General features: G+C 36.3%; 1 protein-coding gene across 2 annotated transcripts in view; it reads right to left on the reverse strand.

Moving 5' to 3' along the window:
- Nucleotides 1-21284, reverse strand: part of MARCHF6 (membrane associated ring-CH-type finger 6) — a 55232-nt gene that overhangs the window by 18992 nt on the left and 14956 nt on the right. For both annotated transcript variants that reach the window (XM_065052663.1, XM_065052662.1), the window contains exons 4-16: nucleotides 20189-20332; nucleotides 15886-15958; nucleotides 13733-13901; nucleotides 12142-12334; nucleotides 11770-11831; nucleotides 9836-9868; nucleotides 8474-8525; nucleotides 5799-5857; nucleotides 5146-5226; nucleotides 4499-4567; nucleotides 4305-4379; nucleotides 3350-3484; nucleotides 307-426 (exon numbers count right to left, since the gene is read on the reverse strand). In XM_065052663.1, the coding sequence (XP_064908735.1) occupies nucleotides 307-426; nucleotides 3350-3484; nucleotides 4305-4379; nucleotides 4499-4567; nucleotides 5146-5226; nucleotides 5799-5857; nucleotides 8474-8525; nucleotides 9836-9868; nucleotides 11770-11831; nucleotides 12142-12334; nucleotides 13733-13901; nucleotides 15886-15958; nucleotides 20189-20332 (1265 nt within the window). The remainder of the gene's footprint in view (nucleotides 1-306; nucleotides 427-3349; nucleotides 3485-4304; nucleotides 4380-4498; nucleotides 4568-5145; nucleotides 5227-5798; nucleotides 5858-8473; nucleotides 8526-9835; nucleotides 9869-11769; nucleotides 11832-12141; nucleotides 12335-13732; nucleotides 13902-15885; nucleotides 15959-20188; nucleotides 20333-21284) is intronic.

A 21284-nucleotide genomic window follows, 5' to 3' on the forward strand; every position in this document is an offset into this window, starting at 1 on the left:
TAGAAGCCTCAAAAGATTTTGCATAAGAAGAAGATATTAAAGAAAAATTTGTTTTGGAAGAGACCTCTAGAGGTAAACTATTCCAACCCTCTGCACTGAGCAGACCCAGTTCCACGAGGTTGATCAGAACCTCATCCAGTTGAGTTTTGAGTACCTCAAAATATGTAGATTGTGCCAGCAACCTCTTCCAGTGCCTAATCACCTTCAAGGTGAAAATGTCTTTCCTTAAATATGCAATAGTATATATGGGAGCTAACATGTGAAATTTTATTTCCAAATAGAGAAATTTTTCAGAAAAGTTCTTACCACTGATAAGATAAACCTCCTGAGATGTCTATAAATGGGCAAGTGAATCATTTCCTGCACAGGATTAAAGTCTGGATCATTCAAATTCCTGAGAAACCATAAGACACCAGGTCTCAATACCTGAAGTAGGAAACAGAAAACAATATATGAACAGAAAGTTATCTTTGCATTCTTTGTTTTCTATTTTGGACAACACACTGCTGCAGCAAATAAGTTTTAAATATAACAGGGGTATTTGTTCAAAAGGTTCAACAAAATGGTACAGAAATAGCATAAAGGAAGCATTATCATAGTGAAATAGAGAAGCAATAACCAATTATAAGCTTATATTTCAGGTATTAATCAAACTTCAACAACTGAAATGTATTTAGATCCATTTGAAGGCAACACCCATGCTTAAGAACTCTTTGTAAACTAAAAATCTAAGCAAAATATACCCTAAATCACCGTTTTCCACTGCAGTAAGTACCAGTGTGTCCCTTTTTAGATAAGGCTGAAATCCAACATACACACAAAACACAGTAGCAGCATAGGATCATTGAATGGTTTGGGTTGGAAGGGACCTTAAGTTCCAACTCCCCTGCCACGGGCAATGACACCTCTCACTAGACCCCACCCAGCCTGGCCTCGAACACTTCCAGGCATGGGGCATCCACAGCTTCTACAGGCAACCTGCTCCAGTGCCTCAGCACCCTCATGGTGAAAAATGTCTTTCTTATCTCTAACCTTAATCTACTCTCTTTCAGTTTAAAGCCATTACCCCTTGTCCTATCATTACATGTCCCTGTAAAATGTCCATCTCCAGCTTTCTTGTAGGTCCCCTTTATGTACTGGAAAGCTGCTATAAGGTTTCCCTGGACCCTTCTCTTCTCCAGGTTGAAGAAACCCAACTCTCTCAGTCTATTTTCATGGGAGAGCTTCTCCAGTCCTCTGATCATCTTAGTCGTCTCCTCTGGACTCGGTCCAACAGCTCCATGTCCCTCTCATGTTTGGGGCCCCAGAGCTGGACACAGTACTCCAGGTGGGGTCTCACAAGAACAGAGTAGATGGTGAGAATCATCTCCCTCGAACTGCTGGTCACGCTTCTTTTGATGCAACCCAGGATACAGCTGGCTTTCTGGGCTGCAAGTGCACATTGCTGGGTCATGCTGAGCTTCTAATCAACCAATAGCCCCAAGTCCTCCTTCTCTGGGCTGCTGTAAATTTGTTCTCTGCCCAGCCTGTATTTGTGCTTGGGATTACCCTGACCCATGTGCAAAACTCTGTACTTGGCTTTGTTGAACTCTATGAGTTTTACATGGGCCCAACTCTCAAACCTGTCAAAGTCCCTCTGGATGGCATCCCTTCCATCCAGTGTGTTGACTGCACCACAGAGATTGGTGCCATTGGCAAACTTGCTGAAGGTGCGCTCAGTCCTACTGTCCATGGCACTGACAGAGATGTTAAACAGTGCTGGTCCCAATACTGATCCCCAAAGAATGCCACTCATCACTGGTCTCCACTTGGACACCAAGCTGTTGACTGCAACTCTTTGAGTGTGACCATCCAGCCAATTTCTTATCCACCGAGTGGTCCATCCATCAAATCTCTCCAACTTAGAGACAAGGATGTAATGTGGGACACTGTAAAATGCTTTGCACAAGTCCAGGTAAATCATGTCAGCTGCTCTTCCCTTATCCACCAACGTTGTAACCCCATCGTAGAAAGCCACTACATTTGTCAGGCACAATTTACTCTTAGTGAAGCCATGTTGGCTGTCACCAATCACCTCCTCATTTTCCATATGCCTTAGCATAGTTTCCAGGAGGATATGCTCTGTGATATTGCTGGGCATGGGGGCGAGACTGACTGGCCCGTAGTTCCCTGGGTCTTCCTTTTTTCCCTTTTCAAAAATGGAGGTTATGTTTCCCCTTTTCCAAGTCAACAGGAACTTCATCAGACTGCCACAACTTCTCAAACATGATGGATAGTGGCTTAGCAACTTCATCTGGCAGTACCCTTGTGATGCATGGACTTATGGACCTTCAGGTTTCTTAGATGGTCTCCAACCTGATTTTCTCCTACAGTGGACATTCTCCATTCTCTCAGTTCCTGTCTTTGCCTTCTGCAACTTGGGTGGTGTGGCTGGAGCACTTGCTGGTGAAAACTGAGGCAAAAAGGTTGTTGAGTACCTCAGCTTTCTCCATATCCTGGGTAACCAGGTCTCCTGTTTCCTTCTGGAGAGGGCCCACATTTTCCCTAGTCACTTTTTTATAACCAACACACCTACAGAAGCTTTTCTTGTTGCCCTTGATGTCCCTGGCCGGATTTAATTCTATCAGGGCTTTAGCTCTTCTAACCTGATCCCTGGCTGCTCCCAATAACAATTTCTCTATATTCCTCCCAGGCTGCTTGTACTTGCTTCTACTCTCTGTAGGTTTCCTTTTTGAGTCTGAGTTTGTCCAGGAGCTCCTTGTTCATTCATACAGGACTCCTGGTGTTTTGGCCTGACTTGCTCTTTGTTGGGATGCATCACTCTTGAGCTTGGAGGAGGTGATCCTTGAATGTTAACCAGCCTTTTTTGGACCACTCTTCCCTGCAGGGCTTTATCCCATGGTACTCTACCAAGCAGATCACTGAAGAGAACAAAATCTGCTCTCCTGAAGTCCAGGGCAGTGAGCTTGCTGCGCTCCTTCCTTGCTGCCTTAAGGATCTTGAGCTTCTCCATTTCACAGTCACTGCAGCCAAAGCTGCCCCTGAACTTCACATTCCCCACCAGTCCCTCCTTACTGGCAAGTGCAAGGTCCAGGATAGCTTCTCCCCTCATTGGCTTCTCTATCACTTGGAGAAGGAAGTTATCATCAACACATTCCAGGAACCTCCTGGATTACTTATGCCCTGCTGTATTGTCCTTCTGACAGATATCAGGGTGGTTGAAGTACCTCATGAGGACCAGGGCTTGTGACCATACGGCTGCAATACCCACACATCAAAGATTTAACTAACAGTTCAACACACAAGCTTCTCTCACTATGTTACACACCAAACTTGTTCATAAACTTACCTCTCTCAGTAAAAGAATGAAGGATGCAAAATAAAAGACGTAAACCATTCCAACTAACCAGTGCAGAAACATTGTGGTACCTGGGGCAGACTGAAAGCTCAATTCTCTGTCTTTCAAAGTGGCATCAAACATCTCCTAGAAGTAGCAAACAAATATGAATAAAGTCTGACAAACTTACACAGTTACTAATTTTGTTTACCCTGGTTTATATATACTACCAGGCACTTAAATTAAATGCCTGCCTGCTCTTGCTAACAGCTAAATAATTATAGCATTTAATTAGAAAAGAATGAATAAATTACAATAAGAACAACAAATAAATATCAATTTTTGTTCAATTTATTTTTCTGGCGGAAAGAAGTCAACCCATACACTAACATACACTACATAAGTTATAAATGAGTTCAAAGTGGCACTGTGATGGAAGCAAATACTATTCCCCTAGGTAAAATTCTATTTCAACTAAGGCTACAAGAAACTAGTTTTCTCCATTTGAAGATAGTAACTTAGCTTTTTTCTCAGAACAGAAAAACTGTCCTTCTCAATTCCAAGCAAACACAGACTGTATCTTGTTCAAATCAGAAAGAGCTTGGACAACTATTAAAATATCATGTCATTACTACTTCACATAAGATGGCTACAAAAATAAGTTTATTCAGTACACAAGTCTGCCTTTGAGTAAGTTCATTAGCACAGTCGTCTTGTAAATGCTGTAAAAAGGATTAGGAACTTCTTATTCTCATAACAGCAAGTTAATTTGTACTTACTACCATAAAGGAAAACAAAATTAGCATTAAGCAGTACCTAAAAAATCCTCTCCCTCTGGAAACACATTTATAAAAACAGAAGAGTGCTGTCAAACTTGTACCAATAACTCTCTTTTCATCAGAACTCTTTTTCCTTTAAATATGAACACCATTAAAAAATACTTTATCCCATTTATTTCCATGCTTACCAAAGAGCATATATCCAACCACCAACCACAGATGAGAGGAAACACACCAATTTCAACCACCACTAACAAGGAAACCTTTAGGGAAAAAAAGATAGAAGACATCTTACTAGTTTAACAGAAATTGCTAAGAAAATTATAATGTTAGCTTAAATTGAGAGGGTTTTTTTTCGCTACACACAAAAAAATAGGATTACCTTGACAACAATATAGCAAACTCCTAATAAACGACGCGATCGCTGGAATTTAACAAGTGCTGCCAAACCCTGAACAGTTTTGTCAAGAAAATGATACTGAAAAATACTTTATAACATAGTTTGACTAAGATGAAACACTATATTATGTGGCTTTCAGCAACAGGAAATTTTATAAAAACCAAAGTGAAATAGGAAGTATGTATTTTATGCAGGCTATATTTTCAATATTGGCTGTGACTCTCAAAATCACAATCTGATGTGCTGGATAAACCCCCCAAACATGCACCTAAAATAAATGAATGAACGAATAAAAAATAATAATGCTACCAACCTCCTTAAATTGAGTGTACAAAAGTTTCTCAAGAAATAAACTGTTGCCTTGAAAAAATCTGCCACAAGTAAGCACGTTTTGAAACTGAAGGCCTACCTTTAATGGTACCTTTCCTTTTTATGCATTCTGAAACAAATTCTCACCTTTCATACATACCTATATCTATGTATCTTTTTATTTTATTTTAGGAGGCAAAACAGAGACATGCCAATCAACCATTTAACCACATTTAAATGGCACATTGGTATAGTGTGGTCTAAAGTTGAAGTTAGCTTTGTGTAAAACCTAAACCAGGTAACTGATGACAAAAGGATACATGACAAACAATTAGAGTCACTGCTAGTAGAACGTATCCGACTATAGTTGTAATCAGGCCCTCAAAGTGAGATGCTTGAACCTGGAGGGGAAAAAAAATAAGGTTTATCAGTCTCTTAAAAGATTATATCTCCTTTGTAAGTAATAAAGATAAATTTAGTTTTTACATATTTTAATAATCCAGTACTTTTTTGATATCTCTGTCAACAGTGGAAAAAGGTACATTTACTGGAAAAGTCTAACAACTACTTTCTTCAAACATGAAACAATCTCCATATATGAAACAAAAAGTGTCACCTTACACAACCACACTACCTCCTAGCTTTCACTACCTATTATTATCAACCATGAGAATTACTGAGTACACAAATTAAAAATTATACAAGGAATATGATACTGTTAAGAAACCAAAAACTTATGCATTTTTTTTGTAAAAGGAGAAAACTTCACTTGTAATGTAAATAATGGAGGAAGTGGGAAAGACTGAGAGAATGTTTGTAACTATAGATTTAAAAACGTTTGAGAAGAAAAAAATGAGACATACTGGAGGTTACTTTTGTGATCACAAATAAAAGTTGAAGGGTGCTACAAAAGTACTGTAATTAAACAAATAGTGGCAAGTTTTTCATTTTGAAATTATAAAACAGTACTTACGTATTCCTCAAAGCCCAGGCCAACAATGGAGAAGTGACCAATGTGGTATGGACAAAATGCTGCATAATGTAAGCAGAAAGAAGGGGGAAAAAAAAAAAGCCATGAAAGCTGCTAAATGGAGCCTCATTTGCAGGACATGTATCGTAATATAGTAATTATTTTACTTATCCATTTTATGAAAATAACTAAAAAAAAAAATTACTTTCTATGCAAATAGTTGCAAGTGTTATATTTCTATAATTTTACAAACATTGAAAATCAGATCAGAATTCACACTGAAAGACTACAAACAATTTAAAACTACACAGAATAAGAGGACAGCTTTCCTTACTAGTTCATCTTGCTGTGTGTAAATTAATTCCATTTCTCAATCTTACGTACTAAGGCGGTCTCAGTCTCATAGACTGCTGTAGGAACCCATCTGTATATTCACTCCTTCCCATGCACTAGAAAACTTAAGTAGCCATTTTACGTCTTGGTCAGATGGGACTTGCTTTAGCAAGGTTTCAGTTTTTAGTGCTTTATTTCTTAAGAATATTGTGAAAAATCAAAGCCCTGCAGAAATTTGCAAAGGGAAGAGTATGAGGGGGAAAAAAGATGACACTCCAGTGAAGGGATGGGGAGCAACTGAGAAGTCTTTTACTTTGAATTAATGTACTAAAAACTGTCTTTCCTGAAAACTGACTCTTGCCAATTCTGAGGTCTCAGGAGGTATGAATTAAAACCCACAGCACCTTCCTCATTTTTGGACACCTCTTTATTTGCAACAGGTTCAGGTAGTTGTTTGAGCTCACTCTGTGGTCTTCCAAAGGACTACAGAATTCAACATTATTTTCCTACAGGAATAGAAGGAGTCAATAGGGAGTGGGCTGCAAAACCACAAAACCAGAACCCAAACAACTAGGAAAAGATTTAGCAGGATTTGTGTCACCCTAATCGATGATCAGAAAGTTTCAGTTTATGTCCCTTTCAGATAAATCAGCAGTTACTGGAATCACAAAAATGTCAAAGTGAAGACTTGAGCTCTTCCTGCCCAGTATAAAGACAAGGGAAAAAATAACCCCACACTCAAAACTTCAATAGACATCAGACTCATGAGTTTAATTTGTATCTTTTTGACAGTGTTTTATAATATCAGAGTGCATTCTTTATCATGTCTTTTAAATAACTTTATTTAAAAGAGAATTTATAATAGATCCCTTTTAATAAAAAGCATGGAGGAGTACAAACTCCTCTGTGAGCACTATGATGAGCTGCAGAAAATATGAATTAAGTCAAACTTAATTAACTTGTCCAAGAGAACATCACAAAAGATTTTCTGGACCAGTAATTAAGGTTTCAAATGCTTTCCCTTCTATCTTCTACAAAGTACCTCTTGTGAAATTGGAACTCACCAGGACTGTACTTACAAATAACTAGAGATTTGGCAGTTGTAAATTAAATGGTACTACTTAGTGGGAAAGACACTAAAGATAGGCTTGAGAGGCACAAATTAAATTCCTGCTCACTCGCTTGGGAAAGTAATTTCCCTTCTCTACTTGTTAGATTCCCACTTCTTAAAGTACACTTAGAGCTACTGAAAACACAACTATATTACAACCTTATTATTTATTCTTATTACTCACTTACTGAATTTAAATAAAGGGTTTAGAAATTTCATAACTAATTATCAGAAAGAAATAATTCAAGTATTTCCCAGCTCCTATTATAACTGTTAATAGCTCTTTGTGAGTTAAATATACATGATAATTATTTCATTTTCTTCTGATCTGCTGATTTGTTTCAGTAACTATATGCTCAAACCACTGGTTCAGTACTGCGAGCCCTACTTTGCCAGCAAAAATTTATCTACAGTGTGACTTCAATTGTTAAAGCTCAAACTCTTCTGCCAAGAAAGACCGCAAGCAACAAAGCCAATCCCTTTCTAAACTGACAATTCAGAGCAAGTGTTGTTGTTACAATAAAAACTAGTACATCTTTTAGTTCTGGCACATGATTGCAGTTAACATCCATCTATTACAGCCATGTAGAAATTCCCAGCTCTTCAAAATTTACTTCACCATCCTTTAGCAACTGGAAATAAAAAGTGTATATAAACATTTTTAAAACAGCTCTCTAATCACTAGCTTTCAGACATACAGTAGGCTACTACACAGCTCTGAGTTGCTTTTGGAGGTGGTGGCATTATGGATCCAGATTACCATGTTTCATACAGAATTAAGGTTTGACAGGCCACAAACAAGGCTTTGTTGGCACTAGTAAATACCAGTTTCTTAGTTACTTGGAGTATCTGAAGTTACGGGGCTTCTTATGTGAACTTAAGTTACTATTCTATAAAGAATCTGGTTTCTTTGAATTCCAAAATAGTGGGTTGCTCAGCTGGGGCAAGCACAACCGGCTTCCACTTACTTTGGTAAACAAAATTATTTTCTGTGCGTTGTTTGACATCATTATGTTTTTGGTAGATTTCCTACTTTAAAGCTATGCCCTTGAAGGAATTAAAATTAAAAAGCTAGAAGCAATAAAGATTTATTACTTATATTCCCAGTTCACTTGTGGTTCTATTTTTAGATGTCACAACTACCTTTATTCTGAGAGAACAGCCTTAAAATTAACCAGCATTATCACTTCACAAAGAAAGATCTTTTTTAAACCTAAAAGCAAATGATACTTACCAAACACAAGTATGAACAATGTATTTAAAGATACCACCCAAAAGACATGTTCCTGTGAGGAGTATGGAGGAAAGAGGGAGGGAGACGAAATGGAAACAGTATATAAATATCAGTCATTTAAATAAGTGTCTTTACTTTTGCATCTAAACTTCTTATTTCAACTGCCTATTATTACCAGAACTTGCACGTTTCATGTTAGAGACAAGAAATTTGCTCTAACACAAAGACCAAAACATGCAGAGCAGATTAGGAAAGCATTTGTTTACACTCACGGACATTTACCTAGGTAAGAGCACTTGTATTTGCTTTAACACTCTTATTTTGTAAAAATAAGCTTCTATTTTAAGAATCAATATAAATAGTTCCACCCTTTAAAACAATTACATGAAATGTATGTGGATATTTGTTATATACATGAGAAAATGTTCATCTGAACTTTTAACAATTAGACTTTGTCACAAGAAACCCGTTAACAAAACTGACAGCTCTCACTCTAGAAGTGACATGATGTCTCTATTTTTTAATATTACTTTTAGCTAAGACAGGACAGCCCTTCAAATAAATGATAACAAAGCCTAGCAGAAGATATGCATCATATATGTAAGAGTTTGTCAGGGATACAATCAACATGGGTTCACCCACAGACAATTATTAAAAAGCCAATAGCCTTTTTAGGAGTGCTTTGCTAAATTATAAAGATTTTTGGAAGCAATTGAAACAATACATGCTCTACAAGATGGACTGACTACTGTGAAGATTTATTTTTAAAAGTTTGATATGAATATAAATTAAAACAATATTCAGGAGTGGAAAAATTCTAGGGAGGAACAAAAACAAACAGAAACAAACAAAAACCACCAAGACACAAACCAAATCCCAGATCGAGTCAAGAAACATAACCCGAGGATCTTAAGTTTAAAAATCTAGTCTACACTAAAAATTCAGTAGTGTTGTTCTGGTGGTATTAGGGCAAATCAAAGAAGTCAGCATGAGGACACTATTTTAATCATAACATAAAGAGCAAAAATTAAGGCTAGAGCACATGTATTTTCAGTGTATGCTTTTTTAAAGGGTCTATTTTTTATTTACAGTGGAGTATGTGATCCAAAGTTACTTATGTCTTTTAAGAATTCTTTTTGCCACTTTGTTATTTTGACATTTTTATGACACACACACACACTCCTACCTGTGAAACTCCTAAAAGAGACAGTTTGCTTGAACATGATGTCATATGAAAGTCTCTTTAAAGATTATATATCATATGAAATTAAAATAGAATTATGTAATTAAAAAAAAAATACAGTTTACTTTAAAAAAAAAAAGCCTTCTACAGAAACTCCTGAAATGCAGGATTTCACTTACCAAAAAGACAAGAGATCCATCAAGTCCAAGCATCTGTAAAGAATGAGAATTAATTTGATGTACTAATCAGAAAAAGTAAACAACACGCATCTAAAATAATCCTCATAGAAGCCTCTTTCTCACCAACTTTTAACGGTTGATATAGTCAAAAGCTTTTTTTTTATTGCTCAACTAACAGAACCTGGACATAAATTCTTAAAGATTGAGATAGAAATTAAGTTCTTGCTCAACACAGTAAACTCAGTTGGTCAAAGGCAGAGATATACATGCAGAATACCTTTTAGAGACTGAACTGTTATTTAAAAACATGCTTAAACAACTCAATATTAAGATACAAGAGCATTATTTTTGCTTCCTAATTGCAAAGTATCAGTTTATGTTGCACTGAGAAAAGTCAAATGCTAATATTTTACCTTCAATATATAAAAGTAACTAGTAACAGGATAATGTTGCTACACTGTATGCTATTAAGTTTAGAACAAAATTGATATAAAGCTAGGGAATACAGGAAACAAATCCTCCATCACTGCACAGCTGTTACAGGAAGCATCTGCAGAACAGCAAAAAACAGAGTATCTATTAAAAAAAAAAACCCAAAACAACTCTCCTTTCCCCCTCACTTCAAGGATTTCTTACTATTTCAATCCAGACACTCCTACTCCATGATTAATGCTGTAAAGCACCAGGTTCAAGGATATTTTGTACCAGGATTTTGCACTAAGTTCCAAGATATTGCACATATTTTACAAAGTAAACCCAGATACAAATATTTGTGAAAATTCAGAAAGTTTGCATGCTGCTTTCACAAGATTAAATAGCAGAGAAGCCTATACACTTTTGATACTAAGTGCCAACTAGATGTCTATTGCCTATGCCAGCACATAGGATGGGAAATTGTTATGAGAGTTTTCTGAAACTGATTTCTACATTCAGGGAGAGGCATCGAAATATTTTCAGTGAAGAGTGTATCAACAATTCACAGCATGTAAATAGGATTCAGAAATATAAGACTTTCATCTGGAGATACACAGTAGAATGGTTCAGAAACCTGTATTTATGCATACCTTTTTACACTAAATATCTTTCAAAACAATCTAAGAAATTTTCACTAAATTCAAAACAAAATCAAGACCTGTCCATCACGATGAAAACCGTATTTCTACTCCACTGCAATCAAGGCAACAACTATATCACAGCCTGCATACAGTAGGCTCATACAGCAACTAGCTTTACAACTGCCTGCCATATGCAGTAGTGACACTGGTAAATCACATGTAGCTGCTGCATCTACCTTAATGTAGATTTTGCTGCATGTCGTGAGCTTTGAACTCAGATGCTGGCTACTTCTAAACCAGCTACAAAAAAATGTAGTTCCTGAGTCTCCACACTGCTCTATGATTGCAGTGTACAACATGCACTTCCTGCTCTAATTATGAAATTTGTGATCCATAAACAAAACAGAAGCAATGTTCCATTAAAATGCTCCATTGTTTTTTGAGAAATATATTTGTCTTTTGCAAATAAGTAAATAAATTGACAAAAACTTCTGGTCATCTCTTCTTTTTAGTTTAATGTTTTCAAGAACACAAAAATTAAGCATTGAACTATTTATAACACCTATGTGCTCCTCATCTGACCTAGCTTCCTCAATGCAAGGTGCAATTCATTTCAAAACCTGACCCAATTGAAGATTTCAGAAAAGTCTGTGCTAAAATATGTTTTAAGGTGCTTCTGTATTTCAAATCAAGAGAAATGTTTTTTTGACAGTTAACAAGCAGCATATCAACATTTTGGTTTTAATACAATGACTTTTTTAGGTCACTAAAGCTTAGATAATGGTATCCAAATCTATTCCAAAAGAATTTTAACACATCAGTACTCCAAATCAAATATGAGTCTGAATTACTCAATTCAAGAAAATTATTCTTACTCACTCGCTCCCAAGTAAGCTCTTCTGCTGCTCGATCCCATTCCAAAGCATTCCAGTTCATGTCATCTGAGGAGACAATGGCCATTTTTACAACTGTTAGACTCACCCAAAACGAGATGTATCCACTCCATGCTATGTTTTAAATGAACAAAGAGACTTAAGTGCATAACATTCAACTCATAACTGTTGATAGCTTTTCAGCAAGCAAATGCTTCAGCACTCCAAAGAAATATATGAAATTTGCAAAAAAAAAAAAAAAAAAGAGCTGAAATGGGAATTTAAACAGCTTCCTTGAATTAAAACAGTTCTATTTTCAACAGTTTCATTTACACTAAAAAAAAGAACTAGAACATTACTGTTTTGAGTCACCTGTTACCTTGTGCTCCATTGTTTGCATCTGCTGCATCTTCTACTACAGCATCTTCTTCATCTTCGTTATCCTCCTCCTCCTCATCTACTTGCTCTTCTTGAATTTCAGGGTTCTCACCTACAACTACATTCTCAGCAGCCTGGTTAGCAGGTTGATCAAGCACAGCATTTTCAACACCTCCATTTACAACAGCCTGAGCCTGCAGAAACAGGATTTAGTAGTCAATTAAGCTGATCACCCACTCTCTGTATTTTTATCCTGTAAACAGAAGAAACTAATAGTATTTAAAAAAAATGTTATTAATGTAGATTTTTAGATAAGCATTGAATTTGGGACCACTAAACCTTTTAAAAGAGGAAGAGAAACATTCAGACTTCTTCACAGAATAGCTGAGGTTGGAAAGGGCCTCTAGAGATTGTTTAATCAACCCACCAACCTACTCAAAGCAGGGTTAGCTACGCCAGGTTGCTCTGTTTCCAGTTGACTTTTGAGTAACTCCAGAGATGGAGACTTCACAACCTTACAACCTTGCTCACAACCTTACAATCTCGCTCATCAACATGTTCCAGTAATTGTTCACATTTACAGTAAAAAAAAAAAAAGTTTTATTTTGGTTTTGTCTAAATGGAATTCTCTATATTTTGAGTCTACTTCCTGTTGTCCTGTCACTTAATACTAGCAATATGACTCTGGCTCGCTCTTCTATACATCCTCCCATCAGGCACTTATACACAGTTATATACAGGTCCACCCTGAGCTTTCTCATCTCCAGGCTGAACAGTTCCAGCTCTCTCAGCCCTCCTCATATATCAGATGCTTGAGTCCTTTATTTACTTTTGTTGGGTCTTCACTGCACTCATCCAGTATGTCCATGTCTCTTTTGTACTGGGGGAGCCTTGTGGTCTCACCAGTGCTCAACAGAGGGGAAGTCTCTTGATTTTATGAAAACTATCATTATATCAGAAAGATGATAATTCAAAGACAACTCAAGTCAGGCATCAAGCTGAGGATCTCTGTCTGTCTTTTGTTAACAAATGTAATTTTTTTAAAGATAACAAAACTGTAATTATTTCTCACCTATGCACATATTGCTTTTATCATCTCTTCTCCTGCCCAAGAGGCTCCTGTAAGTACTAAAAGGGTGCATGTGTGTGTGTTGGGAGATGGGGGGCGGGCAGAGAAGTTTCAGTTTCAGAGGTTTCAACAAACCTCCAGCTGCTTTGAGAATAGTGAATTGTTACCTCATGAACTACTGAAATACTTATGAAAAAGACAACACAAAAGCAACCTGCATCTTAATGGACTGTGGCTGACAACTCTTAGGAAAGTGTAAAGATAGAGACATATGAATCTAAATAATGTTAAAGTTACTTTCCAAAAATTATTGTATAACAAATCCATTAATATTCCATTTTACAGAACTTCAAAAAGATAGCAGTGTTGTCATTGAGTTTATAGAGGAACACACATTCAACTTCAGCTAATAAAGATACTTTGCAGTAAAATAACATTACTGTTGGGTTCTAATAATGTATTAATCCACAAAAAACCTACATTTTCTAAATTTATCATGAACTACTGAGCAGTTAAGTTTTACCTCATTTTGTTGACCAACACCATTGAGTGGCTGTTGCTGATTTTGTTCCAACCACTGTGGTGCTCCTCCGTGAACAATCTGTTCACGTAACCACACAAGGCTGATAAATGCACACAGAGTGCATGTGACCACAAAACAGCCCTGCAAACAGTCAGCCAGTAAGTTCTCCCTGTTAAAGAAAGAAAAACACATCAATGACAAATATATTTTGCTAATAAGACTAAACTTAGTCATTGTTAACTACCACAAACAGACCCTCCTAGTCCAAACTGACATATAAACTAGTATTTGTGCAAAAAGCTAAATTTATGTGTCTAAGTGAAGAAAGTATCTAGACATAACTTTTATTTGATTTTTAAAAGATCTCTTCAAAGAAGGTTTCTCTTAGGAAGGCTGTATGTACCCGCGTACAAATGGTTTTAAGTGCCAAGATAAACACTGATTTGGAAAATATTTTATTTCCTTCTGGTTTGGTTTGTGAAATTGCTACTGTTTAAACATAAATATTCCTGCAAAACAGGATCTGACTCAATATGAAGAAAAACTTCAGGAGTGGTTCAGGAAACACAATCTTTAAGAATAACAGAAACACAGTAGTCACTAAGTAAATTATTTGCTATATTAAAAAGCCTCTTTAAATGGCTAGATGCACAACATGCAGTACACTGAAATATTTTATCTGCGGAGCTACCCTAACCAAAAGAATGGAACTGCAGGGTTTACCTTCGACTGCTTTACATTTTGGCTAGTCTTTTACCCCAGGTATTATCTCCATAGTTTCAAAATCCTAATCTATCAAGTCATACATAACTGTAAAGCAGCAGCAAAGCGAAGTTCAGGTAGCCACCTGAAATGAGGTTTTCATGCAATACAAGAGGTACTTAAATTGACTTAAGCAACCCTCATCCCTAATTCCAGGTACCTCCTCCCACTTGTTTCCACCCTTGTAATACTCTTGACCACAGTGAATTTGCCCAGGAAACTAACCAACTACACTGTGTTCTTTAAAATAAGTAAAAATTATGCCACCATAGTCCTCTGCCATCCCCAAAGTAGTACCAGTCTGGCTTCATGCAGCCCCACAAACACTTGTGTCTGCAGAGCACAGTGTGTACCATGGGGACAGGACATCCAAAATGAAAAGATGACACAAGATGCTATTGAAATTTACTCTGTCAAAGAAATAAATGTCAAAGCACAGCTTCACATGTCATTAAAATCTGACACATACTTGAGTCCTTTATTCTCTCCCTAGACTGTAAAAGACATGAGAAGAGGTGCCCTAGGTTCAGTTGTTTCAGATTCTTCTCAGAAAAATAAAATTACACTTACTGGGAGATAACAGGAAAAATACTGTTATTAATCCCAAGAAAGCATGTCTCTCTGTTAACAAAAAATAATTAAATACCACAACCTGATGTCTCAAATCAAATAGCCCAACTGAGATGACTTAGCCGAAATGCACAGGAAATAAATTCAAAATTTGCTTCATGTGCAACTGATTCTGCTCAAACTGACTTTCAGTTCCTCAGGTTCAAGATAGTGAAAAAAGTAAGAACCAGCCCAAAACTCTGTTGCGTTCGTATTTACTGATTCTTAAAGTAAAATTTATTTAGAAAATACAAAAACAGACAGCATTCAATTGATTTTAATGCTTCAATCAACATGTACTAAGTGTCAGTTAGAAGGCAAGCCAATAAAAAAAATCCCTATCACATAAGAGACTCAAGATGGATAAAATTAAATTACAAAATAAAACAAATGTAATGAATCAAACAGAACATAACATTAACATTATTGGCAATATACATTAATATTCTACTATGTGGCATCTGATTTAAACTGTAGGATTTTTTTGTTATTAAGTGTAATTTTGCCGTGTAAGTTTTCTTGAGATCAAATACAAATCTTCATTAACCACGTCCCATTTTGTAAAGTGAGTTTTCCAACTCCAAAAATCCTGAATAACAGAACTTCATCTAATACTGGTGGCCATACCTCTCGTTATGCAAAGAGTAACAGGCAGCTGCTCATGTAAGATGATGGAAGATAACAAGCATAACCAGAAGAAAGGGACACTATGTTCCAAAGCAACCATTTTCACAGTAATCTGACTAGAAAAGTTATTTGTATCAAACTGTTCAAGTACTTACGTTGACAGAATATCTAATGGCAGTGTCAGTAGTGAGCTCACAGAGCCAGTAAACAAGCACTTGTAGATACGACCTGCATGAAGAAACAGAAGTGTGGTATAAATTCAAATTTTGTTGTAGTCTCACTTGAAAAGGAGCATAGGGTATCTCTTTTCACTTGGTGTTCTAACTAAATTTATGACAAAGAAAAAAATCTCAACTTTCAGTGAACTAACAGAACTCAAGACCATACACAACCATATAGAACAAAGCTGTATTTATCTCAACTTTCCTAATAAAGTATACATTTGTGTAAGAATTGCCATACTAGGTTAGACACAAGACTCATCTAGACCTGTCTCCAGCACTGGCACACCAATGGATGCCTAAGGAACAATATGGAAACATGTTAAAGATACTTGCAGCAATACTTCCTCAGTACATTCTCATTTCCTTCATGCAAAACAGCTCAGATCCTGTGCCACAATACCTCAGTGTTTATTAATCCTTGATGGAATTTTTCCCCCCATTAATTTGTTCAATTACTTTGAACCTGTATAAACTTTTGGTATTATGAGTCTCACCATTTCATTAGCTGTTTTAAATAATTGTTTTATGGATGACTACCTGAGGCTAGTTAATGGTAGCTTTTTACCACAATTCTTCAGTCAAATAATCTTAAAAGTAGGTCATCAGGGTATATAGTCTACTTCAAAAAATTAGGTTCAGATCCATAGGAGGATGACACAGATGCTCAGAACAGGGTGAGGGAAGAATGAAAGCACTCATACCCAGAAATGCAATTCTTAAGATTCTCATTGCACCTTTTAGACAGGCATAGGTACCCAAGCATATACTGGCACACTATGGTTTCTGTGACCTAGAATAAATAGCTCAGTTTTTACCTCTTGGTTAAACCTGTTTGGAACATACAGAAAGTTTGTGTTTCTACATCTCTCATGAACCAATCCACCAGAAATGCCCCAAAGGTCTACGTTTATGCTCACCTTTTATATAAGACATAATATAGCACTTGGAGGAAGCTAACACTTACATCCTCAGTGCAATCCACCCCCCCTACTGAAGTTCTGACTTTGGACGGAAAATAATACAAAATAACAATGCAAAATTAAAAGGTCTAGAGTAAGATAGAACACAAGAGAGACAATGGCTGTATTTGATCTAATGAAAATGTTCAGTCTCATTGTAGTCAGTACTACTGATACATTTTTTACTGAACAATCACTGAATCAAATTTAGCAAGATGATACTGATCCTCTGCTTCCAGGGAGTTTCAATAGTCTGCCTACCATCTAGCTGCACGGCAGGGGAACTTCAAAGAGGCTAGATATCGCTGTGACCTTTGCCAAGCAGAAAAGGTCAAAGAACACAAGCCTTATACTTCCAATTACGCTACACTGGAAGGAAACCCTTGCAACAAAAATCATTGCGAGATTTTATGGAATAGGAAGGGGATTTTATTACACAAAACCCCTACACAAACGGATCTCTAAGCAATATATTTTCCCTCACAGATTTCACTTGCTCACTCGCATACAAGCACTAACACATGTATGTTCAGGTGGTCTGGACAGGATCACTTGTGGATAAGACTGAAGAAAAAGGATACTAGCTAGTAAATCCTCATCTTGGATTCTTCTTGATTTGCATTTATGAACTGATTTTAGACTTGCCTTTCATACTCTTCATGAGTGGATGCCATTTGGAATCCTTGCCTCATTGTTTTCTTTCACCCCTCTTGAGTCTGAAGCAAAATTCAGAGCTCTCCTGTTTTCCTTATCTGTATACCTTAAAACTCCAGTCTTGTTTTTCATTTTCTTGACACCTTTAGTCTGTCTGTTTTACCTCTTGATTTGAATGAAATCACATATACAGAGCTCTTTGGCAAACAGCAAACACTCCTTATAGCTCTTCTGCTGGTTCTTCTGGTGCTCACATAAGCAATTCCATTCATACTTACTCATGCCAATTTAAGTAGATTTATTACACAACCCCACAATTTTAACTGCTACATAATTACATGAAACACATATAAACCATTCTCTTCAGCTGTGTTGTGGTGGGGTTTTGTTTGTTTGTGTTTGTTTGGTTTTAATGGCAACTGAATCATTCCAGAGAAGTACATTCATGTGACGTATCAGTGTGTGAACAGTAGATTTTTAAAACTGGAGATAAAGGAGGTACTTCAGACAACTCTCACTCTAGGATTTCCTACTGCCTTAGTATACACACTCACTTTACTCAGTGTGTATGTCTCTCTCTTACTCTGTGTACTGTGTAAGTATCTTGGGTATTTCACTCTACAAACCATTCAGCTAAATACAATTATCACAGAGAATAAAATCACTTTGGATTAAATTGGCCCAATTAATGCTAATTAATATTCTCTTAATCTGTTCGTTGAACAGATTGTAGAAAATTGCATAACTGGCTTTTTTCATCCACTAATGTAAATATGCTTTGTGCTAACAGGATACTAACAGCATAACAGAGCCTGCTGGGATTATGCTGAGGGTGTGCACAGAGAGAGAAATTCCTTTTACTCAACCATATAAGATGGGTATGCAATAATTAAGTCAAATTACCAAAAAAGACTGTAGAATTTATCCTACAATGGGATAACTGCATGACTAGCACATTATTCCGGAGGACAGATTTGTTCAAACATACATCAAAGAGATGGTACATTTGACAAGTTTTTTTTATGCTGCACCGTTTTCTTTCAGAAATAAAATAATGAGAACACTACTTCTTTGTGAAGTTGGCCACACACAATATGACAGAAATGGGGAAGGCAAAAGATGACAATAAAAAGTATGTAAATGTTACAGAAAAGTAAAGATTACATTAAAGGCATCTAATGTAAGAAAACAAGACCTATACAAAATCACATCCAAGAGACAGATTCTGACAAATTTCAAAAGTAAATGGATTTTTCAAGGTTTGCTAGACTGAATTGCTCAATCATGTTGGATATCTTCCCGTGCAAATACACTACCCTTCACAATACATTAATTCTTAAAGGAATACATAAACAAGGGTACATGTGCAATGTTAGAGACAGAAATTAAGACAATGTAAAAAAAAAAAAAGTCACTCATAAATCAAAATCATAAGTCAATTACATTGGCTTAGTAAACAAGTATTAAAAATCAAAAATAACATTTGTTAAAAAAAAAAAAAAGGTTTAGATAACCAAGTTATAGGTGGTGACTTCTTGCAATACTTCAGTATTACTGAAGAGCCAGCGTCAGGTTTTCAGGCAGTTATGAAACATAATTCCCTTAATTAATCTGTTGAATATGATTTTGCTGTCCTTCAGAAGTTTAGTAAGAAAACTGTATGTGATTCACATTTTGAAAGGCAACGCTGGAAAGCCAAGTTTTATTCTAAAAATCAAATGAAGAAATTCGCAGTATGTTTTAAGGCAGAGCAGTTTGTAAACCTTGTTTAATCCATGCCCAGAAAAGCTCTGGCACAGGAAGAATAGACTGTAAAAACAGGATCACTTTTTAACAGCTGATGCCAGTACTGCGCTATCCTCAAACTCAGTGGCAGCTACAAATAAAAGCACAAAACACATTGAGAAGCTGTCTAGGGAGACACATCTACCGTCTCCCTGCTCTTTTGTTCAATGGGTATATTACTTTGTAAAGATGCATTTCCAATTATTGCCTCGACTGAACGCTGTAACCCTTTTGTCTTTCTTCATCTGCTCTGTATTTTAGCTTGTTGAAACATCAATGGTTCTCTTTTTGTTTGTATTTGAAACATGAATTTCAAAATGCATACTACAGTAACTTAAATGTGAACTCTCTTTTTCTGTTAAATTCCTTTACTACTTATAGGCCGCTGTTTAAGATTTTTTTAAAGAAGAGTTTTACTAATCAGTTTATGTATGACTGTAAAATAATTTCATTTTTCATACTAAAAAAATATTGCACTTCCATTTGTAGATGGTCAGAAAAAACAGGACAATTATTCTATCCAAGTATTAATAAACATATCAAGAAAACCCTTCTATGTAGATGTTAAAGAAGATAATTGAAAAGAGGCACTTTGTTGGAATAAGAAGTTTAAAAGCTCTTTTATGTATTTTCTCCTATCTCTTACCACCTTCCTGCATCGCACCACTGGCTTAGGAGTTGAATAGTTAGAAATTCTGAGTGCAAATAAGGGAATGATTTTGAATTTATGATCACTCTGTCTAAATAAATGAACAACGGTCTCACAAAACTTTGTTGCAGGAAGTGGCATATAAGTGCGTATAAGAGTATTACAGTACAAAAAAATTAATACTTACATGCAGTAAGAGGTACTACTCCCAACCATGCAAAGGCCACAAGTGTATAATGAAACCAGTATCGTATTGCTGTGCCAATACTCGTAACCAGTCCAGCAAAGATGTCTTGGATTGGAAGCCGTGAAGGCATATCTGGGGAATAAACTGTGTAGAAAAGGCACTTATGAAACAGTTCTTCCTTTAAATAAGCCTTTATGTAACAGTCCTGCCAACTACAAAATGTTTGTAATTGGCAAAAGCTTACTAGAAGAACAAGCATATTTTACAGACTCCCAAGAGATGACCCCAAACAAATAACAAAAAAACCTTCACATGACACATTTATTACATTGTGTACTGAGTGGAAAGGAAAACTTAATAAACTCCAAGCTAGTTGTTGACTTAGAGAAGTTTTCTTTATAGCTTTATTTATCAGCTCTAAACTCTGATTATCTCAAAATAAGCTCAAGCCTGCAAGAAAAAGCAGATTCTAAATTCAGCAGCCCTCCCACTCAGCACTACCTCAAAGATATCCCTGAGTGTTATTTATAAACCCAGTTCAAGGAAAGAGCACAAGGAACAAGAGCAATCAGCAGTTTTGCATACTGTCAGTTTGTTTGGGCTGGATAATTTAGATTCCACTTGCTCTCCAACAGCACACACACACACACACACACACACACACACACAAAACAAACAAACAAAACACCACAAGCAAGCAAACGAACAAAAAACCCTCAAAACAAATTGGCAAAATGAAAGCACCATGGACTGGAAAACTGAGGGAAACTGATTAAGTATCTACAGACATTGAAATTTACAGAATGACTTTTACTTTCAATAGGTATTTATTTCATACCACACAATATTTATTTTAAGGTTACTCCTATTACAGAACATAATGCAAATCTCTCAGCCTGTACAGACATTTTCATAATAGTTCTTGACTTTTTAAATTCAACATCTATATATCACATAAACCTCTCTCTACTCAAAAGCCAAGAAAAAAACGTGAAAGGGCTGCTTCTTTTGCAAACAACTACAAAACATCTATCTCTAATAATTTCATTACATTTAGTTAGCTTCTACAAACTTATATGGATGCCAAGAAGTCATA

Source organism: Columba livia, chromosome 2 (genome assembly GCF_036013475.1).
Source record: "Columba livia isolate bColLiv1 breed racing homer chromosome 2, bColLiv1.pat.W.v2, whole genome shotgun sequence".
In the NCBI taxonomy this organism is placed as follows: Eukaryota; Metazoa; Chordata; class Aves; order Columbiformes; family Columbidae; genus Columba; species Columba livia.